We start from the raw sequence: 17,593 nt of genomic DNA on the forward strand, positions 1-17,593 counted from the left end.
GATTTGGTGTTTTATTTTCAGTTTCACAAAAAGTTTGTTGGGAACTGAAGGCTCCAGAATTTACTATGCTACCAAGTTTGATTTTTTCAGCTTAAGGAAATACAACCAACCAGGTATAACCAAGCCTCCAAGCCTCAAGTAGTTCTTCATCTTCTTTTTCTTCAGCGTTTGTTCCCTTCACAAGCGGGGTCGGCTCGTCGTGATCGGTTTCGCCATTTGACCCTATCATATACCTGATCTGGATACAATCTCGTGACTTTTTAATCCCCATCCAGCGTATCAAGCCACCGAATTACGTGACCATACCATCGAAGACGCCTCTCTCGCAGATTTTCCACAATCGGTGCAACCCCATATTGATCGCGGATATCCTCATTTCGGATGTGATCAAAACGTGTCACGCCACTAGTCTAACACAACATCTTCGCCCCCATTATCGCAAGGCGCCGTTCATTGTCTTTTATAGTCCATAGTTGCATAATTCGGCAAGTCCTCACACGACCTCCTCGTAGTGGCCACTGGAAACCCTCTTCGGACGGGTCCAGAGTGTGAAGGGCCGGGCTGGGGGTGGGTTCATCCATCTGACGCTGGTTGTGTGCTGGTCATGTGTTAGGGGCAAGTAGATCTAGACCGAAGCAACAGCCTGGGGATCATCCTCCCTTCACTGGAGAAGGTGCTAATAGGACCCCAAGCCAAGGTGGAACAGCATACACCGAGGGCTGCGTGGCCAGTGGGGAGCTTGGTCTTTAGTATGCGAACTCTGAATACCTTGGGCACCTTCAGTTTCAAATAAGACCCTTTTCGTGGTGGCCGGGCCCGCCAGGGTGGACATTCTTCGCAGACCACTCGTGGGACCAAGGCATAGACAATTGTTTGAGTAACAGATCGTAAACCCCCCCGCAGACCACTCGTCGGACCAAGACACAGACAGTTGTTTGGCAACAGATCAGCATCTCTCTGACAATGTTGTCTGGAGAGAGCTCCCCTGTGTCTGCATAAAGCTGCTGGCGGAGGCCGCCCCACCTCTCGCAAGAGAAAAAGGTGTGTTCAGCGTCATCCGCCACTCTATTGCAGAACACACAATCAGGAGATTGCGCCTTCCCAACCCTGTGCAGGTAAGACTGAAAACCTCCATGCCCACTTAGAAGTTGGGTAAGGAAGTAATCAATCTCACCGTGCTTTCTGTTCACCCATGGGTCTAATTTGTCAATGAGCCCCGCAGTCCACTTGCCCCTTGGCTCATTTTGCCAAGAAAGTTGCCACTCACGGCGATAGATAGCTTTGGGCTCCTTGGCAAGGAGGGCAACGGGGATCTCTCCCGCAATCACCATCACAGTCGGTTCGGAGACGGTGCGATAAACAGACGCCACTCGCAAAGCTCCCCGTCTCTGCACTTGAGCGAGGCGTTTACGATGCACCTCCTTGTCAAGGGCATCAGCCCATACCTCCGCACCATAGAGAAGGACTCCCATGCTCCCATGAGGAGATGTCTCCTAGTTGATATAGGGCCGCCGACATTCGCCATTAGCCGACTCAAGGCCGCGACTCCAGCTGCAGCCCTGTCCGCGGCTGCTTTGATTTGCTCGAAGAAGCTCATCTTCGAGTCGAGCATTAAACCAAGGTATTTAATCGCTGGTTTTGACTCTATAGTCAACTCGCCGATCGATATGGGACGCAAGGTCGGGATTCTCCTTCTGGTCAGGATGACTACTTCGGTTTTTTCCAGCGCAAGGTTGAAACCGTGATCAGTCATCCATCCGCTTGCCCGTCGCATCAATATGCCGAGTCTGCTTTGCGCCTGTTCAACAGTGCGTCCGGCAGCAAGTGCCAGAACGTCGTCTGCATAACCGACCAGGCGCGATTCTTCGGGCATATCGAGTCTCAGCAGACTATCGTAGGAAGCGTTCCAGAGGTCCGATCCTAGGATGGATCCTTGCGCTACTTCCGACGTGATTTCCATCCTCCTCTGGCCCCCTAGCGTCTCATAGAACAGGGAGCGGTCTTTCAGATAATCCCTCAATATCCGCAAGAGATAGCTTGGCACGTGAAAGGAGTCCTTTAGTGTGTCTAGTATATCTGTCCATCTTACGGAATTGAAGGCATTTCTGACGTCAAACGTTATGAGGAGCACTATCCGTCGAGATTGGCGGCTGTGTGCCCCGGCTCGATTAAACGCATCTACGACCTCCATAACAGCATCCACTGTAGATTTCCCTGTTCTAAACCCGAACTGCCTTGCGGATAAGTCCCCGGCAGCACGGATCGCTTCAGCGAGTCCCTGATGAGCTTCTGGAGCACTTTTCCGGTCGTGTCAAGCATACACAGCGGTGGGTATGCAGACGGGAGCTCCGGGTCTCCTTTACCCTTACTGATCAACGGGAGTCTGGTCACTTTCCAGCGACAAGGAAAAATGCCCTCCTTCAAGCACGCGTTGAACACTTCAAGCAGCAATTCTGGCCGTTGCGGAACACCAGTTTGTAAATTTCCGCCGGGATGCCATCAGGACCTGGCGCCTTCCTGTTTTTCATAGTGAGACCCGCTTCTTCCAGCTCTTTCATTGTGAAAAGGGGGCAGTCCACAACGCTTTCCGCGCTATTTACATCAACCCGTACAGGGTGTCTGGGAAATAATGCCCGCACAATGCGGTCCATCTGGTCGGTGCTCAGTATGCAGGGCTTCCGCAGAGCCCCGATTTTCCGAGTGACAAGCTTATAGCGAAGTCCCCACGGGTCCTCATTTATCTCATTAACAAGATTTTGCCAGCCGCGAGCTTTGTTTTTATTTATAGCGCTGCGGAGTCTCCTTTTTGCTGATTTATATTGTGCCTTTACGGCACATGCCTCCTCTTTGGCGTGCAAACGTTGTGCCAAACGGCGGAGCTTATGACACTCCTTCCGTAGGTCGGCAATTTCCGCTGTCCACCAGTACATAGAAGGCTTGTCGCGCCTGGGGCCTCTCCGGGGCATAGAAGCCTCACACGCCGTCGTTATCAGATTCACCACTGAATTTACAACGGTGTCAGCTGCGACACCACCACCCCCCAGAGTGCCCCCAGCGCGGCCCTACCTGCTCCAAGAGCTCCGACGAACTTTCCGATGTTCACCCTCGCGACATTCCACACGCAGGGGGAACGTCGTGTTGGTGCTCGCCGGCAAGTAGCGTCAAACACTTCGAACGCAATGTACTGACGATCACTTGCCGAGAAGTTTTCTAGGACTCGCCACCCGTCCACCGATGATGCCAGAGATTCCGACGCAAAAGTGATGTCAGGAATGCTTCCTTCACAGCCTGGGCGCCGAAACGTTGGCGTGGATCCGGTGTTTAAAATTACGAGCCCGGTTCTCGCCGCCATTTCCAGAATCCGTTTCCCTCTGGAGTCTGGTTGAGGCGTACCCCATTCAAGAGCCCTGGCATTAAAATCACCGCCTACTAGGATTCGTCCCTCCGTGCTCGAAACGGCGTCCTCCAGAGTATCAAGCCGGCGCTGAAAGTCCGGAATCGACTCATTCGGCGTCAGGTAAACGCTAAAAAACGTTATCCCTAAACACCCGATCCAGCCTTCGGCAAGAACACGAAGTTGAACGTCGTCCCGAACCCAGATGGCAGCGGTGCCCGATAAGTCGAGATAACATGAGGACGGGTCTTTGTTTCGGTATTGCTCGCTAATCAGCACTAGATCAGCATTTACTTCCGCAGCGAACTGTGCTAGCAACTGGTGAGCGGTTGCACTCGTGTGCATGTTAATTTGCAAAATGCGGATCATGGCGTTCGCACCCTAGCCCTCTCCAATTGCGCCCTGAAGATCGGACACCGGCTCGAGCCCGCAGTGTGTGCGACGCTTTCGCCAGACGCGCCACTATCCCTGCGGAGAGCACAACTCTCGCTTTCCTTGGAAGTCTTCGCTTGATGACCCGCTTGGCTGCATCTCCGGCATGCTGTCTTCCTGTTCGGACCCTTGCAAGCTGCTGACGTGTGTCCATAGTCCAGACACCTGTAGAACTTGGTGGGGACTATCCGCATTCGTACCCTGCATACTACCCATCCGATTTTGATTCTCCCGCTGTTATGGAGTTTCCTCGCATATTGCTCGGGGACATCCACCACGGCGAGCTTTTGGCCTCGAGCATTTACAGAGGTAATACCTACCCGGGCATTGGTCACCTCTGGACATTCACGCTTTAGCGCCTCCTCTACTTCGGCCTTTTCTGTGAGGCAATCAAGATGCCGTATTTCTAGAGAGCATATGGATTCTAGGCTGGAAACAAGAACCTTCTCCCGCAATAGCCCCTTGACCGCTTCGCAGAACGTGCTCTTGTTGGTCGTCTTTGGGCTCAGTTCGACGAGAACTCCACCACTCCTCGTTTTCCGTATCGAAGACACCTCTGTTCCGTTCTCCTCGGGTTTCATCCTGTAGCGGATTTCACTAAGGACTTCCGCAAATGTCTTGCCTTCCGTCGGCTTAATGAGCAGAGCCGACGGTCTAGTCCTTCTTCGTTTCCTCGTTTTTTCCGCTACTGACTTTGGGTTGGCAGCCTCCTTGTTTTTGGACAGACGTGTCTCTGGCGACGGAGTCCGTTGTTTCTTTTTATCCTTTTTCGCTTTCTTTTTTTGGGCCTTCGAGACTACTTCGATAAACTCTCCTTCAGGCACGTCGTCCTCTTTCAGCTTTTACCCCTGTTCACCTTGCAGAGGGCTATCTGCGGTCCGTTTGACGCAAGCAGTATTCCCAGCGGGGAGTGCGACTATTTCTGCTCTACAATCGTCTTCCGCTGCTCTCCACGTTCGTCTATAAAAGGAATATTAAATTAAATATTAAACGAATACAAACGACGATTGAAGAAAAGGGGGTAATGCCAGGCGTATCATCGGAGGCCGAGCAGGAGACAGCAGTCGTCGAGAGCAGTACACTCACCGTAGCACCGCTGTGCTGAAACCAATTGCAAGGATCCCCTGGAGCGAGGCGACAGACGAACTAGTGGTTTCCAGCCTGGAATCTACTGTCATCAAACTGGGTATAGCGACTACCAGACGAGTACTCCTAAACCGGAACTCTCGATGGGATTGGGGGATTCCCCTCGAAAGTGAAAACCGACAAGAACGTCAGACGCCGGAAACTAGCGCAAACTAGCCCCGGAGGTGTGGACCAGTGTTGAGGCCAGGCTGTCGGATATGGCTTTTGAGCATCTCCTGGACACCGAAAGCAAACACACGTGATTCATCCCCCACTTTGGTTCCTCTCAGGTGGTCCGTGGTTTCCACGTTATAGCTTCCGAGGACCAATTCTCTAGGGACTTTCTTAGTTCGTGCGTCGCTAAGATCAGCGACGCCTGGGAGGGCGTAAAGCTCAATGTCATCCCTTACGACGAGATTCCCAGGAGACCGGTCGCTCGCATCTGGTTGCCGAAGATCCGCATGGATAAGGGCAAGTTCGTCAAATTCGTTCGCCTTCAAACCCCCAGGAGTTCCATCGACCACTGAGGTGTTATCAAGGTGGGGAAACCCCAGACAAACAGCCAACCTTTTCTACTTCGTATAAACGAAGAGTGCCTGGAGACACTGGAAAGGTCGATTACAAAGTGCGGCTCGGAGTCAGGAACACAAGGGCAAAAGTGTTGCGCTCTGCAAACCCGGATGACGACCTAGATCCAATCGACGCGACCAACGAGCTGTTGGAGGAGATGACGATCGACGGTCCGGCGAGGGCTAACGAAACCTCCCCGGAAGCAGATCATGCTTAGGGTAACCCAGATAAATCTGCAGCACTCGAAGTGCGCCTCAGCTAATCTGCTTGTCTTCCTCCTAGAGGAAGAAATCGACATCGCACTACTACAAGAGCCCTGAATCGGAGGTGACCGAACCATTAAAGGGTTCCAAAGAGAATATTTTAATTTATTCCACAGCACAGGAGATGATGATGACGATGATCAGGACAGACCTAGAGAAGAAGAAGTTTGTACGCTTTTCTGTGTCCGGACCTAAGTTCCAGCGACCTAGTCGTGGTCAAACTGGAGCAGGCAGGGCCAGACAACGTGTATATTTCCTCGGTTTACATGGCTCATGACCGGTCACCTCCGTCAGAAGAACTTCAACATCTAACGAACACCATAGAACAAAGAATGCTAACCTGTTGATGGGCTGCGACGCCAATGCAAGGCATATGCTTTGGGGCAGCTCCAAAATCAACGAAAGAGGAGAGTCATTCCTTGATTTTAAAATTACCTCAAACCTATCGGTGTATAACAGCCGCAGTACACCAACCTTCCATTACTGACGGTGGGCAATCGTACCTTCAGTCAGCTGCTGCGGGAAATGAAGCGACTGGGTGGGGATAAGGTCGGCTCAGAGTTGTTGAAGGTCCTCTGGTTGCAGCGATTCCCGTAGAGCGCCCGCACCATCTGCCTGCGCGGACTCGGGGTAGCTGGAGGTGCTGTTCACTACAACCGAAAAGCCCACGAGGTATACGCTCCCCGTGATCGCGGAAATTTTAGGGGATACACGTCAGGAGGTGGAAGACTTGAAGCTAATGGTGACGACACGGGTAGGTGTAGTCTCGCTTTGCGTTCGGCGGTAGATCTCGATCGCAGTCTCCGTCGAGGTCTGCCTTCCGAAATTCGGTAGTCGCACGCCGGAACCCTCTTTGGCCTCGACGATTTGCTGGTAGAACTGTAAACTCGGAGATCAAGCGACTAAATGTAGTCCCGGATGCACTTTTCATGAAACAGAAAAGTAGGCTCGTTGGGTGCGACGGCTACCCGAAGCGCAGTAAGACGTCGTCTTACAATATTCCACCCTCTGAGCAGGCGTCGCTTTTTGGTCGACACGGGCCCGGAGGTGTCGGTTCTCCATGTACCCCGTCCAAACACATTGATACCGCAGAACTTCCAACTGGCGACCACAAACTCCCCTCCCATTCATATTAACGGATAAAGGCAGGTCGAAGTAAGTCACGGACTGCGCTGAACGTTTTCGTGGCACTTCGTTCTGGCAGATGATGGATGATGACTTGGACGCTTCTACTTCCGAATCTGGACCACCTCGAGTACATTTTCCAACGTCTCCATGGGGACAGGCTCGCCCTAAACATTAAAAAATGCAAATTCCTACAGAAGCAGGTGAAATTCCTCGTGTACATGATTATCCCTAGGCTTAGGCGTATTTCTCCTGTCGACCAAGTACTTTCGCACCATCCACCCCGACATCATTGGCCTTATGCGAAACTTACAAGGATACAAGTGTTGCCTCATAATCATTGAAAGGTTTACCCGGTGACCGAGAGCAATACCTCTGACTGACATTACTTCACAATCATGTGCCGTGGTCCTCTGTTGAGAATGGATCCTGCGCTTTGGAGTACCAGCTGTAATCATCGCGGGCCAGGGAATGCAGTTTGAGGCAAACTGTTGGGTTTCTAACGCCACAGGTCCACTGTATACTACCCGCAGTCCTATGGGGCGCTGGAGCGTTGGCACCGGACGCTGAAAGCCAAGTTAATGGTTCGTGATGATCCGTCATAATCGCAGTCCTTGCCTTTTGCCCTACATGGATCTCGTACCTTCCACGGAGAGGAATTCACGGACAGCCCTGCGGAGATGGTGTACGGGAGAATCTGAGGCTCCCCGCCGACCTTGTGCTGGATATCAGAACAGGGTTAAGCGATTCCAGCTGTGCTGTGCTTATGGATGCGGTTCGAAAATGCGGTCTGGGTCAGTGAAGGCTCTCCTTCAGGTTCAACGTTAGGAGCGGGCCCAAACTGGTCTCTTATCAAAGCTGAGGGTCTTCGCCGAAACGAGGGACATTCAAAAAAAGAGTCCGCGGAGCGTCAAGTTCGGCCCACCCCACGAGGCCAGTGCGAAAGCTTCAACCGTTTATTTTAATTTTCTCACCCCCACTTGAAAGAGCTCTACTTTTTAGCAAATTACCGAGCCAATTATTTTTTTATTACTGAGAAGCTGAACACATATTTCTCGTCTTTTTGTGGAAATATCCAATTGCGTGTGAGTTTGTGCGTTAAGAGAACTTAAATCTAGTTTTCGAGTTGCTGAATTTTTGAAAGATAGTTGCTCCTCAAATGATGCAGTCCGCCGTTAAGTTGATGGCTTCTTCACTCAATCAGTGGACCTTAATCAGCCCACAATCTATTCTGTGTGAAGTCTCCAAAATCGCTTGAAGTACAATAGAAGCAGCCATTTGAGCAACTGCAAACCGACCAACTCCCCAAGAGAAGCTCAGTCCATGGAATATCAATGCGATTCGAAAAGTTTCTTATATTAGAAGACGAAAAGTTCATCAACTTGCGAAAACTTTACCGTTCAATCTAACTCAGTGCTAGCTTGCAATCAATATCGGAAGCTCACGTTCAATAAGTGAAAGCCCTGATAGTGAAAATTTAGATCGCAACCTATCACATCGGCTAAAATAACAAAAGCTTTGGTTGGGGTCACATTTCAGAATTCAAAAGATGGGGGAACCCGGGAACCGTCCTCCCTGCACTGGAAAAAGTGCCAACAGGACTCCAAACCAAGGTGGAACAGCATACACCGAGGGCTGTGTGGCCATTTGGGAGCTTGGTTTTTAGTACTCTAGACTCTGAATACCTTGGTCACCTTCAGTTTCAATTAAGACCCTTATCCTGATAGCCAGGGTGGATATTTTTTCTGGATTAGTTGTAGGACCAAGACATGGACTCAAAAAAACGAAAATAAAAAACGGACCATAATGGAAGAAGAGGTAATGATGCCAGGCACATCATAGGAGGTCTAGCTGCTGGTATTCTAACCAGGGACAATAGCCGTCGAGGGCAGTGCAGTCGTTGCCAGAAGTAGCACTGCTGTCCTCAAACCAACAACAGGGACCGCCAGAAGCGAGGCGGTCCAGTCGCTTTCACCTTGCAAACTACTACTGTGGTCGAACTGAGTGCAGCGAGTACCAGCTATAGTACTCCTAATTCGAAACTGTCGGTGTCGGTGGTCACCCCGAAAGCAAGGGTTGACAATAATTTCGGTCATCGTGGCGTTTCACTATAGTGGACGTCGGCACTCCGGGCACGGAGTTCCTGTGCCACTATGGTTTCCTAGTGGATCTGCAACGCAGGTCCCCCATTGATCCCACAACTAACCTTACGTTATCAGGGGCGATCTCTACCTGCCCGTCTCATACTCTGTCCATAATTTTCGCAAAACGTTGCCGACCCCCGCGCTCGAGTACTTCTTGGAAAATATTGCAACATAGTCATCGTGCGGGATGTTCAACACCACATCAACACCACCGGTTTTTCTCTCTTCTCTAAGGTGCGTCCACTACCATCACAGAAACTCGTTGTTGTACGGAAAGCGTTTGAAGAGCTCCTCATACAGGGTTGACTTTTGGACGATTCATCTACTCTGTTTTACGAAACCTCCACTTCTGTTTCATTTGTTTGGATAATGTCCTGGTCCCGTCTTCCTCTAAGTCCGAGTACCTGCATTTCTCAATGTCTCCTTTAGGTAGGTGTAATACTTAACGTTGAGAAAAGGTAATATTTGCAATTGCAGGTGAGATTCCTCAGCCACCTGATTACCCCTGAAGGCATCTAACCGGACCCAGTCAAGGCGCAAGCAATTTCGGGCTTCCAGCTTCCAAAAACTGTTAAGGATCTGAGAAGGTTCATGGGCATGTTAAATTTCTAACGTCGTTTCTTGCCCAATGCCGCCAACCATCATTCGATCCTTAACGCCTTCTTGTCTGGGTCGAATATCAAGAACTTCCGTCTGATTGTGTGGTTTTCAGAGGCTGTCCAGGCGTTTGAGACCACCAAACAACAGCTAGTGGATGCTACACTTCTGGCATTCACTCAGCAAGATGTCCCATTGCTGTATTCTTCGATGCCCCAGGCATTGCTGCTCTTCACCAAACAGTGAACCAAATCTGGCAGGCGTTGAGCTTCTTCTTCAAACAGCTGGAACTCGCTCAACGGATCTATAGCACCTACGATCATGAGTTATTGGCCGCGTACCTTGCAATTGACTACTTACGGTATTCCCTTGAAGGCAGGCCGTTGACAGTGTTCACGGACCACTACCCACTCACCTTTGCTTTGAAACATAATCCTAAAAAAGCGTCCCCTCGTCAACTGCGGCATCTGAGCTTCATAAGCCGGTTCACCTCTGACATCTAACATATGTCTGGAAACGAAAACGTAGTTGCTGACCCCTTGTCATGCATTGAGGAGGTCAAGTTCCCCTCCACAATCGATTTCCCGGTAATCGCGGAGCCGCAGAAAGACGACGCGGTTTTTCAGAGCCTGGGGAGTAACTCCAAATACACTTTCAGGGAGTTCCCCGTTTTCAGCTCGATCTCTACATTATAGGCGAGATCCTAGAAAAGGGACCAAGACCATACATTCTGATCTGGCGCACCCAGGCGTCTGAACAACGAATCGGTTAGTCACTGCGAAATATTTCTGGCTTTCCATGAACAAGGATATCAATTGTTGAGCAAACAGTGCACTGCATGTTAGAAGTGTAAAACTTGGAAGCATGTGAGAAAAGAAGTAGGTGTGTTCGCCAGGACGACCAAGCGCTTCCGCACCATTCACCTCGACATCATCGGATCATTACGAGACTAGCACGGTTTAAGGTATTACCTCAGAATCATCGATGGGTTCAAGCGGTGGTTTGAAGCGATTCCCCTAAAATAAATTATGGCACTATCATGTGCCGAGGGCTTATGTCGAGAGTGGATTCCACGCTTTGGTTTTCCGGCGATAATCATCACTGATCAGGAAATGCAGGTTGAATCCTCTCTTTTCTCGGAGTTAGGAAAACTCCTAGGCTCCAAACGCCACCGGGCAACTGTCTGCCACCCTTAGTCCAACAGAATGCACGAAATATGGCGCAAGGCGCTAAAGGCCGCTAAAATGACGCAAGACAGTCTTCTTGGTCGCAAATCCTGCCTCGCGTCCTACTTGGCCTAGAAATAGTCAGCCGCGAGGAGTTTGCTACAAGCCCCGCATTTGTGCACGGGGAAAACTTGAGACTCTCTTGACGTACGTTTGAGCATAAATCCAATCGGCTTGTTGCGTCTGCTCAGAGACGTCGTGATCCTGTTCAAACCACCACCCCCACCAACCATGGGAAAAACATCGCCAGATCAAGAAGGGGTCAATATTTCGTTTATAATCTTTCTTCCGGGAGACAAATACTCCCAGGGGGAAACGCAAGTGACGCGTCCGGTTTGACTTGCTGAGCTGAAGGACTTACGCCTCGGACTTTCGTTGAAGTTTCCTGCTTCCAGCTGGGGGTGGCGGTCTGTGGAGACCGCTGTAAAAGAATCGTGTGAAGGACGTCAAAGGTGGACTTCTCATCCTCTATGATGAACAACTGAAGAGGTGGAAAGAACAATTCACTATGGTTCTTAACCGTATCACATCCGGTTAGGTTCCTCCTTTTGTGGATGAAATGGTTAGTCACCGTAACTGCGGGTACGGACTGTCCTTCCAAGCAGAAGTGGAATAATTTCGGCCATCAATGCTGTCAAATGGAGTAAAGCCGCTGGATTTGACAGTCTCCCTGCAGATTCACTTATAGCTGCACTTGCAGTTACCGCAGAATCTCGTGAGGAAATCTTGGGAATCCGAAAACTTTCCAATAGAGCGGAAGAAGGGGATGATCACCAAGATGTCAAAGAAGGGCACCCGTTTCGAGTGTATCCATTGGAGGGGTATCTGCGTGCTCTCTGACGTTGCAAAAATAATAGCGCATCAAAGAATATCTCGAAAACTTGAAAAGCAAAGAGCAACCTGGTTTCCGCTCCGGATCCTTCTGGACTGACCACATCAAAACCCTACGGATCATTTTGGAACAGTGCGGGGAATTTAGATCTTCGCTGCACCTGCTTTTTATTGATTTCGAGAAAGCTTTCGATAGCGTGAACAGAGAGAGAGAGAGAGAGTAGTTGGAGTGCTTTACGCAGGAGGAGTATTCCAGAGCAAATAATACCTATTATCAGAGTGACATATGTCGCATATGTGGCAAAACGTCACGTGTTGCACCGAGGTAAAAGTTCGGAGGATTTTGAGGTCCAAAGCAAAGGATAGTATCCTGTCACCGATATTATTTCTTCTTGTTACCGGTGACGTTCTTCATACTGCCCTATATGGAGGACGTGGAGAAATTCGATGGGCGATGACATCTTTCCTCAAACACCTCGACTATACTGGTGAAATGCACGTTTGCTCTCTTACCGGGTCATAGATCTTGTCCAAATGGCTCTGGATTTGGGAAGAGTAGCAAGTAGAGTTGGACTGAAGATAAACTCCAACAAAGCCAGGTTCTCAATATGACGGGCCATCGCGCTCTCCCTATCTGCATTAATGAGCGTCGAAGGTGTCGATCAGTTTGTATTTTTTGGAAGCGTGGTTTCTCCCGACGACGACACCGAACTGGATGTTGTCGGACGTGTTAAAACCTTTAGATCCGCTTTTGCTGTTCTGTCTAAAATCTGGAAATGCAGTTACCTCAACACCCAGATCAAATTGAGACTGATCTGTGCTAGTGTTCTTTCTGTGTTGCTCTATGGTGTGTGTGTGAACTCCGCTGTTACTCAGAAGCTCCAGGCTTTCACCAATACCTGCCTGCGTCGTCACATTGGAGTAATCTGGCCTGGCACTACCTCAAACGGAGGAGTTGGTCAGCACAAAGGCTTAGCACTCTTATGCGATGTGATAGGAGGGGGTCACACATTGACGAAGGGCCTCAACTGCATGGCGAATAGCGCCCTGGATGGCCAACGAGTTAGAACAGTACAGGACGGGTGCGAGTGTCTCGGTAAGTCGTAGGGGGAGTTGAAGGGTATTTTAGGTAACCACGAGCTATGGGGCGTGATTAACGCGCTATACCCCACCAAGGGCTGAAGGGCAATGCAATTTTAATGAAGGGGTGAAAATGGCGCGCAAAACCGGCCCCGAGTGGAAATCAGGTGGGCCTGGGGTGGAAATGTTATTTAGTCGATATTTATATTGTGGGCTCGGGGGGAATCCCCTCTTTTCATCCTCTCTCGTCAGGCTTGGTGACGAGCGACTCAGTTGATCAGGAAAGGGTTGAAGTGTACCACAATTCGGGGACTCTCATTGGTCGATCAATTCAGTAAGTAATGAGTAGAGGAATCAGAATCCTCACATAAAAGTGATCAACTCTTTCTCCATTTCAAGGTCTCGAGATGCACTTTCCGGCCTCGAAAGCATGAACATTTTTTTTATTCAGAACGTATAAATTATTTAATTAATTTATTATTTATTTCCATTAATTAGTAGCGTGTTAGGTGCGGTTGCTGAAGCATGGACAATCAAGCATGCGTAACTACAGTAATGATACGCATGAGCAGTAATGAAAATTAATATCCAATGGTTAGTGTCAAGTAATACATCTCCGTGTTAAGTTAAACAGGATCTAGTCTTCTTAAAAATGAAAGGTACTTCCCAAAATCAACGTCCTTAAGGTCGATCAGGATAACTAAAGATAATTTCCTTAACATTTACAGTCAAAATATTTTGTTTATACTTCGCAACTACCCTTACTTTGGCCAATTCTGCGGAAGAAACGGAGGTAAGACCAGTTTTCGTCCTCGAAGTAAACTTTACCGAAATACCTGTTCTACTCCTAGGAACCCTGCCAAGAAGGAATTGCCTATCCCGATCCACTAGACTGTGCCTTTTATTTCCGATGCATTTCGGGTGTGCTTCGCCATTTTCCTTGCCCACCATCTTTCGAGTTCAGCGAGTCTTTGCAAACCTGTGCCAGCCCCAAAATTGCCAGTTGTACTACTCTGGAACAGCTAGTGGAACAGATAAAACAACAGGAATCGTTGAGTCAGAACCCAGAGGTAAGTTTGGGCCGATGTGAATACTTACAAGCGGAATTTACCAGGGACGATTGTTTTTTCTAGCTAGAGGAGTGCGAGGAAGGGGTGAGTACTCCAGCGGTAGACAGTTGTGAGCATTTCTACACATGCACCGGTGGAAAATTCATTCGTTTTTCTTGTCCTCCCAGCCTCGCATTCGATCTAAGGACACTGACTTGTGACCTTAAAGAAAATGTGGAATGTAAGGACAATTCTATTACTGAAAACGAATCCAGTGAAGTGAATGATTCTGACCGATGGAATCCTGTGAGTGAAGTCCCTGATCGAGGGTCTGAGTACATAAAGCGGAGAAATGTGGTCATCAAAGTCAGCAAGGAATCAGTAGTTATTACCATTACCTTGTGATAAATCGGAAAAATTTAGAGGTCTAATTCGGAATTATATTAAATTAATAAGAAGGGCTTTCACTGCGCGATACTTACGGGCAGAGGGTTGACTTTTTGATCTACATAAACATTCAGTTCCTGGGTAAGACGCACGGTGCGAAACACGAGCTGGTTGAGTGCCAGCCTTTCGAGGTCATTGAACAGCAGCTCCTTCTCACGTGTGATGCAATCGGGTTTACAGTTTCAACGTGTCCACCAAATGTCATGCCAGTGGGTATCACCATTTCGGATAAAAGTGCATGTGGCAGACAAGAGAGGTAGATCTTGGAGAAAAACTCAGCCCAACAAGGTATTTCCCAAACGAAATTTTAATACTGAAGCTGAAGCAGTTTTCCGGCAAGATGGCTGAAAATTTCCTCGGTAAGGAGGAAAAATCTTGAGCTGAAGAGCTTCAAGTACGGGCCAAAAAGCGGAAATGGTCATACAATGCAATCAATGAATGAGGAAAGACCTATGACTGGGTGGTTTGACGAAAATTTTCGCTGCCAATCATAGACCCTCTGTGACAAGCCCAGTAGAAAAATTCTGTACTGAGTGGAAGGCTCGGCATTCATACTGATAGAAGCAGGACTTACCGAAAATCTCCACCGAACTAAGCAGTACGACACCCGAGTTGTATAGCACAACTTCACCCTTCAGGCACGAAGGTCTCTATTGGCCATGTGGACGCAATCGCAACCCTTGTGAAACTCCCACTAGGGGGGCGAATACTAAATAACCGGGTTTAAAGCACATGATCCATGATTTCTCCTGAGATATATGAACTCACAGAGCCGTCCCAGTGCCCTTGGTATCAGATAAGATAAGGTTTCATATCCGAAGTCACTTCCGATGAGCCCCTGGGTCTGGCCGACAAAGGCCTTGGACATTCGCCTACTGCATCACAACCTGCAAGTTAATGCGAATACAGTTTCCTCTTACACCACATGTAGGTTTTTCCTAACCACATGGTATTAATTTAGTCGACAGGGTTAGTATCCCGTCTACCTCCTCGCCACCTCAGAGCACCGGCGTATAGAGGCATTGGTGGTCCTCGGGTTTGGCGTGAGTACTTGCCGTGTAGACATCATCTCCTCGGACACAGATTTATTTGTAGACCACAATCATAGTCCCGCTGTGACTGGCAAAACGAGACCAGTTTATGCTGGGAACAGGGTCCTCCATGAATTCTTCTGAAAAGTATGTTCTCAGAGGGGTACCCCGATTCCCATAGTACGACTTCATATAAGCCCCTCGCAGACTCGAGTCTGATCGCCCTACTTGAGGGATGGCTGGAATCAAACCGATGCATAGAACCAAACTAAGCATTTCCGGCAGGCAAATAACGATCTACATACAACCCAACTCAGACGCCACAAGACCACACTAACCCAAAACACATTCTGGCCATTCGCCCATTATACGTCCGATGAAGCAACGTCGAGGAACTTTCTCTGTCGTCGAAACACGCATCGAAAGATGTCACTGCTAGCAAGGCACTCACTAAAATCAAAGATACCAATCAGTACTTGAACGCTCTTCTCGTCTAGATTGCGGATGTCATAGTACGTTGAACAGACAGAGAGGACATGAATCCACTTCTCTGAGTCTACCTCACAATATTTGACACAACCCTCACTGGAAACAAGGTTACGCGAGAAAATAAATTCATTCAAACTGCTATACTTCGTCATGAGGAAGCCCATCTTGAGCCCGAAGTCCGCGATAGAACTTCCCTTGGTAGCCAGACACACAACCAAGTTTTTGACATTCATTAAAGCATCGTTAGTGGACCTGTCAGTTTGGAAGTTGTACTACCTGTCCGACACCAGATGGGATGTTTTTACTAGCAGTCCACAGACCAAAATGCTCTCCAGGACCTTCCCGATGGCTATAGGGATATAGCCCTGTACGACCGAGGATTACTCCTATCCTTCATTCATGACTTAAAAACCACGCAAACCTGGGAAAAAGCAGGGAAATATTCTTCCGTAAACAGCAATTATACTGACACTGGATATGAAAGTGGATGGCTTGCCAGATGGCTTTGCAACCCAGCAGTCACCCCGTTCTAGCCTGGTAATTTCCGGGGCCTGGTCCTCGCCATGTTCTTTCAAAACCCGTAATAATGCAGTGGAGAAATTTCTTCCCCACTTTAGCGCGATCGTCAGGCGAAACCAAAGGCTCGGATCTAGAAAATAGTTCACGCAGCAAGGCACAAACACGGTCACGTCATGTCAGCATAGGTTATCTGTTCATCTGACTTCGCTTCTCTTTGCATATGTGGAAGACCCTTCCCAAGGGTTATCAACGAAAAACCTCCGATCTTCGTCCTTAGACTGCATTAACAAGTCTATAACAGGACACACCTAGCCTGGAAACCAGCCTAAATTGCTAGGCTCAAACTGTGGGTAGTTGAACAAGTGAAAGTAAGCAGGATCGTTTGTTAACTTGGATATCAGGTGCCCCCAGGGATACTTCATATGTCTCAAAGCGGTCTTCTTTTTCTTCAGCCTTTGTTCCGTTCACAAGCGGGGTCGGCTTGTCGTGATCGGCTTCGCCATTTGGCTCTATCGAATGCCTGATCTGGGTGCAATCTCGAGGCTTTCAAATCCCCATCCAGCGTTTCAAGCCACCGTTGCTTAGTTCGGCCTTTTGGTCGTTTACCATCGACTTGGATGTTCAGACCAATTTTTGCAAGTGAATTCTCGTTTGCATCTAGAACTGAGCGATTTAAATACCTCGGGTCAATGCTATCAGCCAATGGAGAGCTGCGTTATGAAATTGCTTCACGCATTAACGCAACCTGGATGAAGTGGCGTTCCACAACTGGTGTCCTTTGTGATCGACGTATCAACGAACGTCTCAAATCTAAAATTTACCGCAATGTCGTCCGTCCAGTCGCTCTCTATGGTTCTGAGTGTTGGCCGACCATAAAAGACAATGAACGGCGTCTTGCGGTAATGGAGACGAAGATGCTACGTTGGACTAGTGGCGTCACACGTTTAGATCACATTCGCAGCTTTTGGAACCAGACCATCGGGTTTCTTGCAGAGCGCAGATGTCAATGCACCTTTTCCGAAGGGCTCTTGCGAGTTTCTCCGTCTTTCCAGTTAGGGTACCAACTTTTAGCGTGCAGACACGTATTTGTTTTGTTCGTTGTGTGCGGTAACTGCATTAAATAAAAAAAGTAGAGAAACCGTGGAGATGAACATCAGCCATTCAACGGGTACAAAGTTCACCTCGAATATATGCTTTGCAAAGGGGTAAGTTGGCATTGATTGTCGGTACCCCGCAGTAGCAGATGCCCGATATTTAGGAGAGCTTTGAAT

General features: G+C 48.9%; 1 protein-coding gene across 1 annotated transcript; it reads left to right on the plus strand.

The window, feature by feature from the left end:
• The first annotated feature begins 13,312 nt into the window (after positions 1–13,312).
• On the plus strand, positions 13,313–14,277 carry LOC119647819 (chondroitin proteoglycan-2-like). Its single transcript, XM_038049048.1, has 4 exons — positions 13,313–13,446; positions 13,516–13,580; positions 13,639–13,857; positions 13,921–14,277. Exons 1-4 carry the CDS (start codon positions 13,440–13,442, stop codon positions 14,239–14,241), a joined length of 612 nt encoding a protein of 203 aa, XP_037904976.1. The 5' UTR covers positions 13,313–13,439; the 3' UTR covers positions 14,242–14,277.
• The last annotated feature ends 3,316 nt before the right edge of the window (positions 14,278–17,593 follow it).

Source organism: Hermetia illucens, chromosome 2, assembly GCF_905115235.1.
Source record: "Hermetia illucens chromosome 2, iHerIll2.2.curated.20191125, whole genome shotgun sequence".
Lineage (NCBI taxonomy): Eukaryota > Metazoa > Arthropoda > Insecta > Diptera > Stratiomyidae > Hermetia > Hermetia illucens.